Source organism: Calidris pugnax, unplaced genomic scaffold (assembly GCF_001431845.1).
Source record: "Calidris pugnax isolate Ruff unplaced genomic scaffold, ASM143184v1 scaffold21, whole genome shotgun sequence".
Taxonomy (NCBI): Eukaryota; Metazoa; Chordata; class Aves; order Charadriiformes; family Scolopacidae; genus Calidris; species Calidris pugnax.
In genome coordinates this window covers 5561337-5580380 of record NW_015090770.1, presented here as the reverse complement: position 1 = coordinate 5580380, position 19044 = coordinate 5561337, and the positions used below count along the sequence as shown (strand labels likewise).

General features: G+C 47.1%; 1 protein-coding gene across 1 annotated transcript in view; it reads left to right on the top strand.

Annotated features, from left to right (window-relative positions):
* The window catches only part of MRAS (muscle RAS oncogene homolog), a 44583-nt gene extending 29894 nt beyond the window's left edge, over nucleotides 1-14689 (top strand). The window contains exons 3-6 of the mRNA XM_014940160.1: nucleotides 5376-5529; nucleotides 8838-8937; nucleotides 10551-10630; nucleotides 13732-14689. Of these exons, the coding sequence (XP_014795646.1) occupies nucleotides 5376-5529; nucleotides 8838-8937; nucleotides 10551-10630; nucleotides 13732-13831 (434 nt within the window). The 3' untranslated portion in view covers nucleotides 13832-14689. The remainder of the gene's footprint in view (nucleotides 1-5375; nucleotides 5530-8837; nucleotides 8938-10550; nucleotides 10631-13731) is intronic.
* Nucleotides 14690-19044: the final 4355 nt, after the last annotated feature.

Genomic DNA, 19044 nt, shown 5'->3' with positions numbered 1-19044 from the left:
TTTTTTTTTTTTTTTTTTTTTTTTTTTTAACTTAACCTGTAGGTAGCATCACTGAAAGAATTCAAATTAACTTTATACTTTAATTCTTTTATTTGTGTGTACAGTATTTTCCCTCCCTTAATTGCTGGTATTTTGCAACCTTGAAAGAGGGTTTTTTGTCTTCAGTTGTGGGGATTTTTTTCCTGCCAGGAAAATTTTGATGTTGCAACATGGAAAACACAAGGCTTTGAATACTTGTCCTTTGTTAGAGAAAGAGCTTCTTTAAGGGCTCCCATCTTTATTCTGTTTACTGATGTGGAAGCCTTTCTTCTGAAGGCCCCTCTTTTTTTTCTTAAAGAAAGGGCAAGAATTCAAGTACTCGGGTTTTCCATGTTATAACATCTGTGTATTTAGTTAGGGCACAGAAGAAGGGCTCATAAAAGCCCCAGTGTTTTCCTGTGGTATGTTTTTCCCTGAGGGAAAGCTCTCATGCCAGGGGCAGTGTGACTGTATCTGAGAAGGCTCAGAAGTATCAGAGTGGCCAAGCAAAGCATCTCCCTCGCCTTCCTCACAGTGTGGGCACCTTGAACCTCTTCATTTGGGGTGTGGGAAGACAGAATATAAGAGCTGTGGCCCCTGTGCCCAGAATACCAGTTCCTCTTCTGAAGCCAGTGGCTGACGGGGGCTGCCCTCTCTTTCTATGCTGCTGATGGAAGGAAGATGAAGAGTGTAGGGATGGCTTTCCTCAGCCTGAAACTCTCGTTTGACTTGTCAATTCAACTTAAGTTTTCTCTTGAGTTCAGCTACCAAGGTGCAGGGCAGCTGAGGATGGGGTTTCTCTCCGGTCCCACCTGTTGAAGCAGAGCTGTGGTGCCAAAAGGAAAGCAAGATGTGGAGAGAAAAGCACCATGAGGAGTCCACCTCTGTAACCTGTGGTCCCCTGACAGTGCCACATTCCCAGTTCTGTTCTTTGCTCTGGGGATGTTTCCTGTATTAAGAAGTTGAAGAGGCAGAAAATGCCTGGGGTCAGGCTGCTTTGTGCTGGTTGATGCAATGTGAACGCAGGTTCCTTTCTGCCTGCTGACCCATCCATCCCCTTAAAGGTTTGCACGTGTGCTGCACATACCCAACGAAAGGGACTTCACCAGAGGCTACTTGCAAAAATGAAGTTGTACACGTTGTGATTGCCTTTCCTGAGCATGAGAACGAGGTAGGCACAAAAAGCTGCATCCCGTGTCCCTGAGCTTCATGGTGTGCAGCCACTCTTCTGGATGCTGAAGGGCAAGGCACTCTAAGAGCTGTGCTGAGCTGCTGATGTCTGATTCAAGCAGTGAAACCCAAGGGCTGAAGTATAAAAAATGGGTTTAAACTGCCTGGTTGGTCAGCTTTGGCCCCTTAAATGCCATGGACAGTGGATTAATTCTCTTCAGTTGATCTATACACCCAGCAAGGTAAAGATAAAGACGTAGGAGGGAATTTTGCCTAGGTGTGACAAGAGAAGAGGAACGCACCTGTACAACCAGATCTGAGCTCCCCGAAGGCTGGGAAGGCTGTGTTTGAATCTGAACTGAATCCAGCCTAGGCTCTAGAAAAAGCAACACCATGACTTAGATTTCATAGTATGTCTCTGCCCTTGGCTTAGATTTACATGTCTGTGTCTCTGGATGGGCACTCAGAGCACTGTTGGTTCAAGAGACATTGCCATATAAAATACCTGGAAGCACCGAGCGCTTCTGTTTTGAGCCACAAATTCCTGTGTATTCCTGGGCTCCTGTATCTGCTCAGAAGGGCTCTCTAAGCAGCCGCACTCTTGCCTAACCCATCAGGATTCACAGGAAAATGGTACATAGAGTTCTAAGGGGGCAGGTCCAATTAGCAAGGAGTTCATCATAACAGTTGGGGACACATCCACTGGAAAGTGGAAAAGGGCATATCTTTGCTGAGCAGCCTCTTACCCACCAAAGCAAGAGACCTCCCTGCTGGGCTCTCACAGCCTAATTGCTTTTAGTTTAGTCTCCAGCTGATTGTGTGATAGCTCTGTAAAATGGCTTTGCCCTCTTTGGATGTCTCTTCCTACGTCAGACGTAGTCCTTGGCTTCTCTCTCCTCACTCTTCACTTAAACGCTTTTGTTAACGCTCCTTCTTGCTGCTTCTTCCGTCAAGTTTGTGGGAACTTCACCAAGTTTGCTGTTGGAAGTCCCTGACCATGCGCTGCCCAGCCTATGAATTTGATTATAATTCTTGGAAGAATGAGGTAGGGGAAACCCGCTGTGCTTTGGTCCAGCCTTGTTTCAACATCAGCTTTTATGCGCTGCCAGTGGGGTAACTGCCAGTAAAAGGCAACTGCTGGTTCTCAAGGGTACCAGGGGAGGAGAGTTCTTCTCTGCTCATGATTATTTCTGTGTCTTCTGGCATCCTGTCTGCAGAAACAGCGATTTTAAAAGGAGACGGATGCTGGCTAACACCCTACATTTCCTCACCCCTTTGGGAAGCCAGTCAAATCGCCTTTCCAGTTTCCCCTTCCCGAGGTTTCTCCGTTCTACTTTCCCATTTCTGTTGATAAGAGTCTTTTTGAAGCTTTTATGGCACAAGATGACAGCAGGAGCACAGCCACTTGCATCTGGCCCTTTTTCGGTGCTGATGCGTTCCAGGATGTGGTCCCGTCCTGCCTATGAAGGATCCAGATCACACTCTTCTCTCTGGTTGTTTACAGTTCCTATAGCACAGAAGTGTTGGGACAGAGGGGATTGTCTTTATGAAGAGTACATTTAAAGTTTACAACAAAGACCTCTTGTCATCCACATGATGCTTAACTTTGCGTGAATAACCCATCTGAGATTAACCATAACCTTCACTACTGCATGTCTTTTTACTTGCATTTCCAAAGTTCCATTTTTAAATGCTGCCTGGACTTGCTCACCTTTCCACGAACGCTGAGAGTGAATTAATAGCAGCTGCTGACACAGCAGCCCTGCCTGTGTTTAGCATGATGCCATGGCCAAGATCCAGGCGAGGTAGGAGTGGCAGGACCACAGCCCTGTGCTGTCTCTCGAGTGTCCCCCCCCAGGCTCATCCCCTGCCCGTTTGCAGGGCGATGGAAAGGCAGCGGCTAGGGATGGGTTGATGGGTGCAGGAGCAGAGCTGGATGCTCCTCTTGTGTTTCGTGGCAGGTCTGCAAATGTGCCAGAGCGAGGGGAAGTCCCTAAGCAAATTACCATGCAGGATGTGGCACATCCATCTCCACCTTCCTGCCCACGGCTTGCGCTCGGGCACCTGCCCTGTCTCGGGGGGAGGGAGGGAGGGCAGGAGAGCCTGGCCCTGTGTGAGAAGCTGTGCCACTCCACCACCGGTCGGGTTTGTGTGTTGGAGAGGGGAAGGAAATGTGTGTTTGTGTGTGTGTGTGTTGGTTGCAGCTCTCAGCCCTGCCCTGATACCCTGTCCAGCTGGTGCAGGAGTCAGATGAGGGCAGCCCAGCCTCTCCTTACAGGTTGGGTGGGTAGGAAGGATTAATTTCCTCTTCCGTCCTAGCCACGCGGTCCTGGCCTTATTCCATGGCAGCAGTTCTGCCCAGGGCATAGAAATTCACCAGCACATGCAATGTCTTTGGGTTGGTTTTCTTTTTTCTTATTTTTTTTTTCTTTTTTGTAGGGTCATTAAGAATAGCCTGGATACCTTTGAGCTGGGACCCTTGTTTCCTAGATTTAGAGGGCAGAAGTCTGATAAAAGGGTATGGAGAGACCCCCATGACTCCAGCAAGCTCCAGCTCGCTGGCAAAAAACCCTAAATCTCAGGATCTCTGCAGGAGCTTAGAAGCTTTTTTCACCTAAAGGGCTTGTGGAAACAGACATTCAAGACCAGCTAAGGCAGGCGAACAAATGAGGCTGAAGGCTTTAAAGAGCCTGCTGTCACCAAGTAAGGTCTCCAGGTCCCCCAGCATAGCTACATTTCCTTCAGAAATACAGTGAAGGCATGGGCTGGCTCATGGGGTGTGCTGTGACACGCAGCGCATCTGCCCATGGCCACCCCTGCTGATTCAGCAAGCAATACCAGCAGCAAAGTGGGCTTTATCCTGATCCCATCTGGAAATCGGGGCAGCCTGAGTACGTACCCCTACAGGGAACACCTCGCTAGGACTGTGGGCCTGCTCAGACTAGAAAAACCCGTATCAAGCCCTGCTGCTCTGTCAGCAGTACGCTCCTGCCACGGTCTCCATCCAGCGCTGCCCTGGGCTTTCCCCATCACTCGTGGGCAGCAGATGTTGACGCTGTGGGCTCTACAGCGGAGGTGGAAACAGTTTTCGCACCCATCCCACTTGGCTGGGATGTGAAAGTGTTCCTTGTCGTCATGAAGGTCCTGCGTTTGCCTCTAGGACACAATGATGCATTAGGACTATTACTTCTGAGCAGCCAACGCATGTGTTTGTACTGGCCTAAGTACACATAGCTTAAACTGATGAACTCCTCTTCTAACCTCCTCCTGGCAGTGTACAAAGCCGGGGCCCCAGAATTGATGTGCATTAGTATGTGGTGTTCAGCCAAAAGGCTGGTATAGCTTGCTCCGCATGTGGCCCACGGTGTAGCTGATGGGACCCCCCACAAGGCACAGTGATGGAGAACCAGTGAGTTATGGTCATATTAGAGAGGAAGTTAATCTAGTGGGGAACAGCATCTGGGTTGCTGCCACAACTGGGGTGTTTCAGAGGACTAGGTGTTATCGATGCACAGAAACACAATTGCTATATAGGATATGCAAGTCACTTAAAGCTTTTCCACCTTTTTTTAATTAGTTTCTCAATGTCAGCAGACAACTTGGAATTACATGTTTAAGAGGAGTTCCTCAAAGCTGTACTGTCTTGCTTTGAAAGCACATAATTGTGTAAAAATAATACCTGGGTATTGAGAAAAGGAAGATGCTTGTAGCTGTTACTCTGGGTTGTCTCCCAGCTCTATTTCACTCTGCAGATTGTAGATTGTCCCTGACATTTAAACTGGTATTTACTTACTTTTCCAGTCTTGGGTTTTTCCATGCTGGGAACAGAGAGAGCTGGGAGAAGGAAAGATGGAGGGCTGTGAAATACTTTGAGCCATCTCTTGCCGGAGAAGCAACTCCCCCAGTTCAGTGCTCAGTAATTGGTACTGGAAAAAGAAAGTAAAATCCATGCAGTCATCTTCCCTTCCATCTGCTCCCAGCATAGGCACAGGGTGATGAGTGGGGTCGGGGTGGGTTTTGGTTTGTAACAAGAAACCACTTTGTCTGTCCACCTTCCTTTTGTCAAATCCTGCAGCCTGTGGGAGGACCAAGCCCAGCAGAGGCAGAAAGGCCACGTAGGACGTATAGTGGTGACAGCAGCTGCAGGTCCTCACGCTAACTAAAATCCTTCATTTCTTCTGTCCTAGTTCTGGATACTGCAGGCCAAGAGGAGTTCAGCGCAATGCGGGAGCAGTACATGAGGACTGGAGATGGTTTTCTCATAGTCTACTCAGTGACAGACAAGGCTAGCTTCGAGCACGTGGACCGGTTCCACCAGCTGATCCTCAGAGTCAAGGACAGGTGGGTGCTGTAGAGCCTGACCCCTCCTCCCACCACCCCGGACACTGTGCTGTGGGGGCGGTTGCATGTCTCACCCTGCTTTTCACCCCATGGGTGTCCCAGGGCAAGTCCTTGTGGACCTACCTGTGAGGAACAAGCTGATAGGCATGTAGTGCATTCAATGTGGAAAAGCTCAGTAGTGTTATGATGGAGTGGGTCTGGAAGGGCAGAACTCCTGCCAGAACAGTCTAGCAGAGCAGTGTGAGAAAGGCAGATACCTCTGAATGTAACCATTTGGCTCTGAAGAGGAAGAAGGATGCTCTGTGACAGTGCAGGCAATTGGGGAACACTGGCAGGAACTCAGCAAGTGTTCATTCAACCCTAATCCTTTGGTGTGTCGTGGCAGCATCCTCCTTTCCCTGGCTTCAGCTTGTGCCAAACAAACCTGAGAAGATTCTGTGTGATTATAGAATCATAGAGTGGTTTAGGTTAAAAGTGACTTTAAAAATCATCTGCTTCCAAACCCCCCGCCACGGGCAGGGACACCTCTCCCTGGACCAGGTTGCTGGTATGATACAGGGGTATGAACAAGTGTCTTGAAGGGGAAAACACCTCATGTTGGAAGGAACTGCATTTCTTACGAGGGGTGTCATGCAATTAACACATCGTGCTCTGCAGCAACCATTTCCAATGAACAAAACATCTCTGCGTGACTGGAGAGAAAGCAAGAGAGGTCACCCGCTCCCCTCCGTGTGCGTGCGTGGGAGAAGGTAGCGCTGAGAGTTTAATTGTGGTAAGCAAATGTGTCCTGACGGAGCGAGGGGAAGCTGCCAGGGTTTTATCTCTGAGATAACTCCCTCTTCCCATCCTGGTTCAAGAGGCAATGAATCCATCCTCGCTGGGTGGGGTGTGAATTAAGCGCTTATATGTTTGCAGCTTTAAAACACTTAGTTTTTCCATTCATAATGGCTTTTAATTATGGAAGTCATCAAGAAAAGCCACCAGAGGGTTCGGGCCTCGTTGCTGGCTTCCTTTCGCAGCTCTGAATAACTTCCCCACAGGAAGGGTGGACTCCTATCATGTGAGGTTCACAGCTGACAGCTCTTCCAGTAAAGCATCCAAAGCAGAGCCCACAAGAGTGAAAAGTAAAGGAAAAACCACCCTTTGATTTCATCTAAATGAAGAAAAATGTCAGTCACTCAGACTGCCTCCCGGATCACGCCAGTCTTTTCTTCAATGCCAGCTCAGCTTGGGGCAAATTAAATCTGTTTCTGAGAGTTGAAGAAGAAGGGACAGCGTTTCCTGTAATCTGCCCCAAACCGGTATCGGTTTTATCTAATTTAACTTGGTGAAAATGAGATGCGGTATTCATTGTTTTGCTCTGGGCTGAAACCTTTACCCCTCCGAACGCCGTGCAAGCACCGGGGCCGGGCTGTGAGAAGCAGGAAGTGAAACGGGCTGCCGAGGTTGGTTTTGTTTCCCCCCTCCCTTAACGCCATCCAGAACCTGAGCTTGTTCAGAAAAAGGCAGCAGGAGTAAAGAAACCGTCCTGCCAGACCCGCAGGTAGCTGGGAGCACAGCATCGCCCTGCTTTCCCAGCCAGCAGTCAGCTTTGGCAACTTAAAATCCAAGGGAATTGCAGGCTGCCGCTTCAGCAGAGCTCTTCAAAGCTTTTCTCCTCTTTCGTTCCATAACCTTCATTACAGTAAAACTTCCATCTATAGTAGCTTTGTCCAACTAGCGATCATATGGCTTACAATAGGGAACAAAGTCCCCGTGGAGTTTTATGCCTGATGTAAACAAGGCAAATGAGATACCGTCCAAATGTAATCCCTTTCTTATCAATGTGCTGCAAGCCAAAAAGGAATCAAATAATCCAGAAAAGCAAGTGTTTTGCTCCAGAATGATCAGAGTCAAGATATATCAATGCTCAGGCATTAAAATTAAATCAAAGCCGCTTTATCAGAATGAATAACTGTAAGACTCATTTAAAATGCAGAGTGCAGTATGAGATTTTTCCAGCCAGAGCAATGGGGCAACTTGCCAGAGAGAAGATGGAGCCCTTATCGTCTCCATGAAAAATGACACAGAAATGCTGTTTGAAAATCCAGAGTTACTCAGGGAAGTGTTTTATGCAGAAATGAGTACGGCCAGCTGCTCCTTATCCCAATAAAATCAGCTCTGTTACAGCAGAGAACACTGGAATCATTTTAGGAGGATTTAAAGTTAACTAAAAGAAAATAATGCTGCAATAATTGTCAATTATGGGAAGGGACCTCCTCCCTCCTAGCAGTGGGTGATGGCCCTACAGCATGACTCTGCTCTCTTCAGATGGAGGAGAGGCTGCTGTATGGGAGTGGGGTGGGGTGGGCAGCAGCCACACTGCCAGGACCTCCGGTGGCACAAGCTGCCTTGGTTCTGTTCAATCACCGGAGCTACGGGGGATTTCTGCTTGGGGAGAGCCTGACCCACACACCTCGTCAGGAGAGCCTTGCACTGGATGTGCTGTGGGTAGATGGGTCTCTTCTCAAGCACTGCCCAAAGACAGTCACCTGCCTGGTAAAGTTAAAGAAATACGGAGTATCATTACCGAAGTAGATGGTTTTGGTTCATAAGAAGTGTTGTTCAGGTTTTTGCTGTAGGATCAGAAGCGGGTAGTAGCATCTGGAACCTTAGCAAGACTCTCCAGTTCCCTCCAGCCTCCTTCCAGCTATCACTGCCAGTCTTTCAGCTTGACTTGGTGTAACAACTGATGAGGATCGTTGGCCCCAGTCATTTTCTGCCCCAAGTGCCAGCTCTCCCAGAGTCTGTAGTTTCTGCCTCAACGGTTGCTTTCAGTGGATGAGTTTCTACCAGGACATGAACTGACACCAGTTCCTCCAGCATACCTTGTTACCTTGAAGTGACTAGCAGCTGCCAAGATAGGCAGCTACTGATACGCCTTGGCTGTTATGAGAGACTCCTGTTCTCCTGTTCAAGATCTGTCTCTGTCTCAGTTAATTTAGTGACAATTTCTATAGTTCTTTCTTCAAGTTGGATCTTCAGTCTTAGCTATTATCATTGCAAAAGCAATGACACTAAGTCCCTAAAGTGCCTGCAAATAAGAATGATTATGTGGATGCATGCAAATTGTCAAGTAAATTTTTACAATATGAATATATGAGCAGCACAGTTTGGTGGGGGCTGATTATGTGTTCATTTGGTCTTTATATTTCTTCGATCCTATGTGGTATGTCCTAGATGATGTCAGCATCAGAAAGTGGAACTTATGCATAGCATTTTTTATTGTAGTCTGCTAGTAATTGGGTGGTGTTTTTGATTTTTTCCAGAGAGTCCTTTCCGATGATTTTGGTGGCGAACAAAGTTGATCTAATGCATTTACGGAAAATTACAAGAGAACAGGGAAGAGAAATGGCAACTAAACATAATGTAAGTTTGCGGGATCTTTTAATTGGTTGTTGCAAGTCCCATTACAGGCATTCAGAATTGAATTCTCTGCTCATTTAGAGCTGAATTAAAGCATTTCTCTTACAACTGAACATTTGCAATTACATTTTTGACTACTACAAAGTAGTAGCTGTGCAGCTTCCTTTCAGTGGGGTCAATTCATCACTGAAGCTAGAACCTCTGCTGTGCACCAGGCTGTGGCAAAGCTGTGGCCATCACAAAGCCGTGTGTACAATGTGTCTGTAAGTGGTGCCAAATGTGAAACGTTCAAAATTAGGGAAGAAAGTGAACCCTCCTGGAGTGAAAAAGCAGAGTCAGGCATTAGGAAATTTACCCAGGTGTCCGTAGGAAGAGAGCTTGTTAAAGATAATGAAGTTACAGGCTTGTTAAGCCTATCTAAATCTGGCCCACCATCTTAGCTCTGCATTATTCATGCCATAGTTTAGGCCAAGAAATCGGTCTTGGATGGGTGTAGATGACACAATACTCCACTAATCACCTCTAAATGCCAGCAGCCCTGAATACCCAGAGGGAGACAGCAACTCCCGTAGGAGGAACTGCATGGAAAGGTAAAGACAAACAAGCCTGAGACCTCCTGGCAGCTCGCTGTGCCGAAAGGGGAGGCGGTGCTTCTAAACAAGCCACCATGGGAGTTCAGCAGGGCACGGGGCCCATTTGCTCCCTCCCCTCCCCGAGGAAGCTCATTTCTGTAGGAGCCAGGACACCTAAACTGCAGCACAGCGTGTGGCACCCATCTGTGCACGCACGCTTTGGAAACGGCCCTGTACGAAAATACCTGATCAGAGGCAGTTTTATAAATCTGCCAGTGTGCTGGACAAGCGCTCTAGGAGGCCCCATCTGGCTGTCAGAACTTTGAAGGAGAAGATCGTTTTACACTGAAGGGGAATTGTAGTCATGAAATATTCATGCAGTAGTCCCAATAAAATGTGGCAAGCAAGAATTTTTGGCAAGTGCTTGTCTTTCAACAACCTTCGGCTATTTTCTTGTCTGTAAGCACAGCTTAGGGGGAGAGAACATCTGACGGCATGCGGTCTATGATTATTCTTCCCCAAACCCGGGGCTCTGGTAGCAGCTCCTTTGCCTGGTGCCAATTCCAGACCTTTCGCAAGCGCTTGCTGACTTTGCTGTGAGTGTGAAGGTGTTGATAGCAGTGTCATGACAACACTTTGTTTACCTGTATTTCCCTAGTCTCTTAAGCACCCGGTTTCTCCAGCCTTTAGGGTTTTTCATTTTGAAACTGGTTTGCTACCACTGTGTAGCGACAGGACTAGAGGAAACGGCCTCAAGTTGCACCAGGGGAGGTTCAGGTTGGATGTTGGGAAAAATTTTTACACTGAAAGGGTTATCAAGCATTGGAATGGGCTGCCCAGGGAAGTGGTTGAGGCAACATCCCTGGAGGTGTTCAAAAGACTAGCTGACATGGTGCTGGGGGACATGGTTTGGTGATGGTTTTTTGTCAGAGTTAGGTTGATGGTTGGACTCGATGATCTTGAAGGTCCCTTCCAACCTAGATGACTCTATGATTCTATGTAGGCTGTTACTTATCTCTTCCAATGCATGCTTCTCTCCTCCAGATTCCCTACATAGAAACCAGCGCCAAGGACCCACCTCTAAATGTTGACAAGGCCTTCCATGATCTCGTGAGGGTAATAAGGTAAGCTGCAAACTCTTCACTCACCCACTGCCTGTGAACAGGGATGTGCAGAATTCCTGGCCCAGAGAGCCAGGAGCCAACTTTTGAGGAGCAGGGGCCAGGTGGTTTCCTTGAGGGTAGGAGATTTCTGGGGTTTATTAAACTTTCTTGTCCTGTATCTGCATAGGGATGTTGCTTGTGCTTAGTTACCCTTGCAGGACATAATTGCTAGGCAGGTTGACAACTAGCTGTGGCCATGATGAAAATATATTATTTAGTGACCAGTGCAAAGCCTACTATAATGGTCAGCTTTAAAAGGCTGGCTTTAAGAGGTCTGGACCAGTAATTTGGGTTTTCATATCTTTGTCCTCTCAGGGTCTCGTGTTGCCAGACGTTAAAAAGCACTGGCACAAAATTCTACTGCTGTAGGTGACTTCCAACATTTTCTGCTCACTAAACGGAAAAAAATTAAGCCGCTTTGTATGAGAAACAGCATGACCTAATGGCTGAGCCACAGGTTTCCTCCTCCTCGGACTGCAGAGGTTTGTTCCTGGCTTTGGCAGACGCCTGCTCCCTGGGCGAACCCCTGCTCCGGCTGCCGGCGGGTCGGGACCGCCTCCTCCCAAAATCCCTGCTGCCCTGCAGGAAAAGAGCTGCACGCACATCTCAGCTGATAACCTCAAATCTCTCCGAGAAGATCTGTTTTTCTGGCACCGGTTGTCTGCCAGATTTTTCTGGGCCCTCATTTCTCATGTTTTGGGAGGGTGCTGAGCTTGAAATCACGCTCCTCCTCGCCGTGCAGTCAAAGTGCCTCTCCCGGCAATTAAACCACGAGGCATTTATTCACAGCATATCTGTACTTGTGAATATCTTAGCGCAGCCTCGAGTCAGCCTCCATCAAAAGCAGATGGTACTGCCCACTCTTCCCACATGTCTCAAAAGCAGGGGGCAGAAAGTCTTTGGAGAACTACAGAGCTGAGTTGGAAGCGTCCCAAGCTACTTCCCAACTGTTCTGTAGCTCAGCATTCGCTGGCTTGATGTTACTTTTGGGCTACAGTGAGCTCTTACCACCATCTATTCCACTCTGGAGGGGAAAAAAAAAAACCAACAAAAACACACAACCAAAATAAGACGGTGAGGCTCTGTTTGCTTTCTTTACATAACGCAACTGCAGACAGGCTGGAAGGAGTGTTGTAATGAGACATCACTAAATTCAAGCCCTGAAAATTCACTCCATCACCTCAGAAATAGGTGATGCAGCTCCATTCCCTGAGTAGTCACCGTGAAAGTTATTGCCAGCCAGGTGAAACCCTCCGTGGCATCAACGTCACCAGAGATGTTCACAAGAGCTTGAACTGGGGTGGGTTAAGTCCGAGAGCAGAGAGATGCTGTACCATCTAGCTTTGCCATTTGCCACCAAGCTGCTTCGCTTGGTCCTTAGACGTTGCAAACTGTCCGCAGCCGTAGGATGGCATCACCCACTAAGTGGTGCTTTCCTTTTTTTAAGTGAGTTTTTCCAGATAAGATGTAAATTTACAGCTCCCTTATAACTTGTGTCATTCCTGGACTGCTTTACAAACGTAGAGGCTCCTCAGAGCCCGTGTGAGTTTGCAGGGTGAGGACGCTCATTCAGGGTTTGTGCTCCTTGCACTTGGCTGATCCCCAGCTTATTTAGCTCTGTGCAAGAAACGGTTGTCTGGAAGTAATCCAGAAAGGAGCAGGGTGCTTGAGTCCACCCAACAGATCTTTTAAATTTCCTGATACCCCTTTCATGCTGCGGCAGCACGTACACAAGGTCTGTCACGGCAGAAATCTCGAGCGGGCGCGGGATGTGGGTTTCTGGAAATCTAAACCAGTTCCAGAACGCTGTGAACAGCTTGCGGCCGCTTAGTGTTTATCCAAATTAACTTTAAATTACTTTTTTTATTTCAGCTTTCTAGTCTTGAGCTTTAGAGTTTTATGTTTTGCATGCCTCCAGCCTTCTTACTCACTGAAAAAAAAAAGATCTTATTCGTCAAAGCTGAATTTTTCAGGTGGTTGCAAGCATTTGGGAGCTGAGGCCGTAGGAAAAACAGCAACTAAAGCCGTAACGATTTGTCCCCCAGCTATGTCTCATCCTGGTCTGGATAACTTGGTCTAAACACTCAGTTTAGTGCCTGACATATTACATAGCAAAGGGGCTGGTTTTGAACTATTCAAAGTCTCAGGTTGGTTATGTAGACACTGATTGAATCTCAGGAAGCTGCTGGTGTTTGTATGGTTTATCGTGCAATAAAATCTAAGTCTGCCTATCGGGTGTTGTTTGCACTGCAAAGCCTTCTGCTGTTGGATTTGCAGTGCTGGGCTGCTACGAACAGGTAGGGTTGCAAACAGGCATTTGAGCAAGGCCTCCTCTTGATGAAAAGGTGGAAGCCCTCAACATAACGTTTTCGAGGTTGCTCACAGCCCACCCGGCCGATGGGGGCTGGCAGGGTGCAGTGCAGGAGGGCTCTCAGCTGCGTGTTGGTGGTGGCTGTCACTTCAGACGCCTGGGGACATCTTTCTGGGGTCAGCTTGCTCCCCATGCTCTGATGCTCTTCACAACTTCTAGGGGAGGCCAGCGTCCCATTGTCGGCAGACTCTGATTTTTCATTATTACTATTTTTTAATCCCCCTCCATAACCAAGTGCACAGCAGTGCAGCTGGCTTAGGGCAGTGCCGGCTGAAAGCAAATCTTTCCAGGAGGGTTTATTCCTCTGTGCACTCTGTATCTCTTTCATCTTCTTCCCTAATGAGCATTAGCAGCAGGGAGATGGATGATGTTGCATTACTTAGAGCATCCCTGTTTCCCAGAGGGCAACCGGAGGCGTAGTGCCCTGTCAGGACATACATCCCTGCCGTTAGCCTTAACGCTGGCTTATGGCTTCTTTCCTCCTCCCTTAAAAATGCAAGCAGTTGTCTTGTTGGCTGTGTGGCATGAAAAGCCACGTGGTGGTGGTGGAAGGGTATATGGAGATCTATATGCAAATATACATATGCATACCAAGATGCTGTTCTGCTGCCTGCCCAGGGTTCTGGATGCTGATGTCCAACCCAGCCTCGTGCCCCACCTGCTTATGTTCCTCTCATGTCTCCCAAAACAGGCAACAGATCCCGGAGAAAAGCCAGAAGAAGAAGAAGAAGACCAAATGGCGAGGGGACAGAGCCACGGGCTCCCACAAACTCCAGTGTGTGATTTTGTGACGGGACTGCCTGGGAGTGCCTTGGACGCCTCCCTCCTCCCTCCTTGACCCACCGCCAACCCAGGTGAGGAGCAGCAGCACGACACTCACTCGACCCCACAGCCTGCCCCCTCCCCTGGGCTCCCCACAGCGGCTCGGGCTCGGAGGAGATGGCTCGAGGGTGTCTGGACCCCCCCAGAGTGGGGCTGCGTGTCAGGGCCGGCGTGGGAGCTGCACGAATGGGAGGCAGAAGGGATCAGCAGAACCTCAACTCTCGAACATCCCCAGCGCCTTCCAGGGGCCTCCATGATGTTTATTTAAAAAAAAAAAAAAAAAAGAAAAGAAAAAAAAAAAGTGTTGGTTTTATCTGCAAACATTTCTCCTTGTGACCCATTTCTGAACAGCCATGAATAGCCCCCCTGTTTGGTACAGTCGTCTGTGTATGTGTGGGGGAAGGGAAAGGGCTTTTCTTTTCTTTCTCTAAATTTTTTTTTTTGTTTGTTCTCTTCTCCTTTTTGGTTGTTTGCTCAGCGAGTGCTGGGTTGCAAAGAAACACGGCCGGGGTTAGATTTTTTGCACTGAACTCTCTCTTACGCGGCAGTGCCAAAACACGACTTCATATGAAAGTGCATAGATTTGGAGGAAGAAAATGAATTCCAGCTGCTCTGGGTGCTCCAGACATTGTGTCAGACTCTGGAGGGCAGCCAGCTCACAGACCATAAACTCCAGCTTAGGAAAGGAGGTTTGGGCTTGGATTATTTTTTTTTTTTCTTACCCTTTGTCAAGAGGTTTTGTTTCTGTTTTGTAATTTGGGGCATGTCAAAGTTAAGACGTTTTGTTAACCTGGAAGTATTTAAATTAAAGTAATTTACAAATGGAATGGTATGTAATCATTAAGGGGGAAGAAAGGGAGAGAGGAAGTAAAACCTGAACTGAATTTGTTATCTGGGTGTTGAATTTCTCCCTCATAAATGTGTGTAAAGTGGTGTGATCTAAATCCCTCTTATTATTCCTTAACCTTTCCCTGCAAAGCCACTCTTGGGCAGATGAATTGTTTTGCTTTTCCCAGGCTCATCTTGCACACACAAAAAAAGTCTGTTTATGGGCTTTGGCGCAATGTTTCTTCATTTCTTCTTCTCCCCCCTTCACTGAGAGTTGGTGACTTGAAAGGAAGAGGTGTTTTGAAAATGACTCAAGTGGGATATGTCTCTTCATAAGCTTAGTGTATCTGAAAAGTCTCCCTGAAAACAGCAGAGACTAAATATCTTTATGCCTTATGAAAAGGCAAGGCAAAAAACCCTGCAGCCATTCAAGCTGCCATCTGTGGCACCAGAAGTACGGTTCTGCAATCCTGGAGGGGCCACATTTTCTCTCACACCTTTGCTGGCACTAGGAATTGCAGTGGCAATTTTTTCTTTAATTTAATGGTTTGTCATCTGCTGGAGTGAAGCCATCAGCTCCATTCACAGGGTCACCAAACCCCTTTAAAAGTAACAACTTGCTTTTCATCAGCTTGAATCCTATTCAAATATGCTTTATGGGCATGACTTAAAATATTGGCAGAGTATGAATGCCTGAGATTTGTGTGTCTGAGCGCAGAAAATCCCGGTATTGGATATTGAAGATGTGTTCAAGATGGTGGATCATCACAGGCGTAGTTGTTTATGTTTGTCTTTGCAATCCATTTGCCGCCAGATTTTGTTTCTTGACTTTTTGCCAGGCCACCTGGGAGTTGGCTGATGATTATTTTTCAGGTGAGTGTGGCTAACGAAAACATTCTCCTCATTTGTCCAGTCTTCATCCCGCCCAGAAGATGGCAAATTTCTGCGGCTGGCTCAGCAAGCTGCTTCCCATAACGCTGGCTCCGCTGCCGCCGTCCCTTTTGTGTGATGACAGATGCTGGGGCTGGATTAAGGAGGCGGATATTGGGAAGAGCTATTTTTCATGGACTCTCGCGCTGGATGTGGGCCACACGCTTCAGTAAAGTTGCAACACCCTGTGTCAACTGAGATCTGGCTCCAGACCATGGCAGCATTTCTCCCACTGTATCGTTTCTGTGTTGGCTGAACTCCGGTGACCAAAGGGTCAAAGCCTGGCTCTTGAGACTTGCCACGATCTTCTGGGGTTGAAGAGCTCCCTGTAGGCATTTCGTTTGTTCTGCCTTGAAAACCTCTGTAAATCAGGAGGTGTCTGGTATGTGCAACCAACCCAATTTGCTGTAACCCCCGTTACTGCTTTCCTGCCAGAATCCCTGTCTAGCCTCGCTACTGGTTTAAATTTTTTTTAATTATACACGACTAATGCTATGGGATCTGGCACACAAGAAGATGATGGCATTTTCAGGGAGCCCTGCTAATACCCCCTAGAGCCCTTCCACTTAAAAATAACCTGATGTCTGCTGAAACCCCTCATCTTTATTATTTTTATCTAAACCCTTGGGAATATTTGCTTGAAAACAGCATGTGTGTATCTTGAGTCACATCTGCTGGGTACTCAGCACTGCATGTGAGAAATTATCTGCTTTCTCTGAAGCATCTTAATTGTTTCTTCAGCTTCTTGAGCAACCAACAGACACTGCAGAATAATGGGGGGAGGAGGGGAAAGAAGCAGATTAACAACTGAATGTGGGTAGTGGCAAATGGGGAAAGCATGCGGGTTTTTTCCAAGTTCATCAATTTGTTCATAGTGTTTTCCAGTTGGGATTGCATCTCTAAGGAGTCTAGGGTGTTCAAAATAGTGAAGAAATACAAAGCCTGTTGCCGTTTAACTCATCCTTTTATATTCAGGGCTGTGAGCAAACCAAGAGCACCTTCCCTGCTGCGTGCAGCACCTGGAGACCTGGGTTGAGAGGCAGCGGCTGGGGGTACTTATGCTACCAAAAGCACCAACTGTGCTGGTGGGTGGCTTATTTTTCCCTATGGAACATCGAATGGAAAGGGACTGCTTTGCTGTGGTCAGGTAGTCTGGAGAAGGATCCTACAAGGGTGCACTTGGGGCTCGTATTCCAAAGAGTTGATGGTCCAAGTGACCTAATGTCATCTTCAGCCACTGGGTAAATCTGCATTCATTTGTCTCAGCAAACTGGTTCCTCTTCTAATAAACAGGGATTTAGAAAGGAGAGGTGGCCCCAGCCTTACTTTGCTTTCAATAGACACGGGCAAACAAAATGAAGAGTGGTAAAACCTTACCAATTCACTTGTATTTAGTAACCAAATGGTCTCCTTTTTTCATTTTAGGCAAATTACCTTCTTTTTTCATTTTACAAATATTTGTAAAACAAAACAAAACAAATCTTAAGCTACATAAGTTTTTGGCTTTGTAAAGACATAATCCACCTTCCCAACCTGGGATCTCATCCCAGCTGTGCCGCTGCCTTCAGGTAAATCGTGTTGCTGTTTTTGCTGTTTCCTCCCTCAAGTCCTTCTGCCTGTAAAGCAGACACTGGGCTGTTTTCTTACTGGCCTTTGAGACGTGTGGCATTTATTGTACAAGAAAAGTCATCTGTCTGTCTATCTTTTTCTCTTGATTAAGGAAAAGTGGGGGGTGGAAGAAAGAGAAGGAAAAGTACCTGGCTAAAATAAATACATTTTCCTCTGGCATGAGCAGGGGATTTAATTATCCCTCTCTGCCTGCCAACTCTGAATGGAACAAAAGCCTGATAATAACAAAAGCAAACAAAAAAACCCCAACTGTGCAGCCCTACAGGTGGTGTGCTTCCTCCAAACCTGCTTTCTTGGCTGTCTCAGCCAAGGCCAGCACCTATCACTGGCAAAGTTGCTGAATGACAATCTGGGTACATCTGAGTAAACCCAGTTCAGGTGATGGTGCTCAGCAGAAAAACACTAGAGATGGTGAACAAGACAAGCAGGAGCTTAAGGAGGGGCTGAGATTGCTTTGTTTGCATCAGATGTTTCAGTTTAGCAAGAGGGCATTGCAGTATTTTGCTCTGTTCCTTAATCTGTCATAATTAATTTTGGCTGGCTCTTTAAACCTACAGCTGTACCAGAATTTTTAAATTGGGATAGGCTGAGGGGTTTAGACATACATGGTGTGTCTCGTCTCGAGAGGAAATGAACATTTTTAGGCACAGAGAGGACAGCGTTGCAATGCTGTGTGGCTCAGACTTTTCCTTTTTTTTGCTTGTGACCATCCTAAAGCCAAAACTGACAGCCCAGAGACTTATTCAGCTCCAGTGATTTCAAGGGATGATCACTAAATGCTGCTGAAGTGCTTGGGAATGAGGCCATCCCCACAAAGCTCTGCTAAGGGTAGAATATAATTAGAAGTACAGAATATAAGAGTGTTTTAAGAGGCACAACTTGTGGACTACTCCAAATGTCAGGGTTCAGATGTGTATTTACTAGTGAGAGAGAGGGAGGGTCTTGAGAGAAGTTTGGCATTAGAGAAATATCCAAACAGTGGCAGTGACAACTGCCACATTGACACGTACGCTTGGGACTGGACAGAAAAACTCTGTGGAGATCCAAGTTCTGTGAGTTGGGGTTCAATGGCCAGTCTACTCTACCTGCTGTCCCTTGGGCAGAAAGGAGGAGCTTTAGTGTACGCGTGAAGTACCTTAATACGGCCACACATCCAGCATTGCAGTAAAAAGGAGGTAAAGGATGCTACATCACAGGGAATGTTGCAGTTCTTCGTCGCTGCTCCCTGTGCTGGGAGGTCTGCTGGGGACAGTGGTCACACAGGCTGTGTCTTGCATATATAGATTTAATGCCACCTGAGATGCCTCAGGGTATCCAGGGCAATTCCCGGGAGCTGCAGAGGTAACACAAGACCTGTGGGAGATCTGTGTCCTTCTGAAGCAACAGCCAGCAGCCAGGTAAGATTCACCTCAGCACCTGAAATGGCTCCAGGTGCATATTTTCAGGATACTAGTTGAGCCCATGGCAGTTTGAGAGCCCTTTCCTATTTCACAGCAGGGCTCTGAGAAAAGTCTGTGGATATTCAAGTGTCTGTGGATATTCTAGCTCGTCTCCTGCAAAGTGATCTCACCTGGTTTTTAGGGACTCGCCAATGCATCAAAACGATGCCTAAAGTAGAACTCACCAATTTTGCAAAATGTATTAATTGCATCTTGCAGCCTAAGCGATCTCATGAGTATCACTTGCACAATTAGGCTGTAAATAATTCAATATTTGGCTATCAGGGATTCCATCGATATTATGCAGGCTTTTTGCTGCTTTTTTTTTTTTTTTCCTGCATGCAAGGGGAATAAAT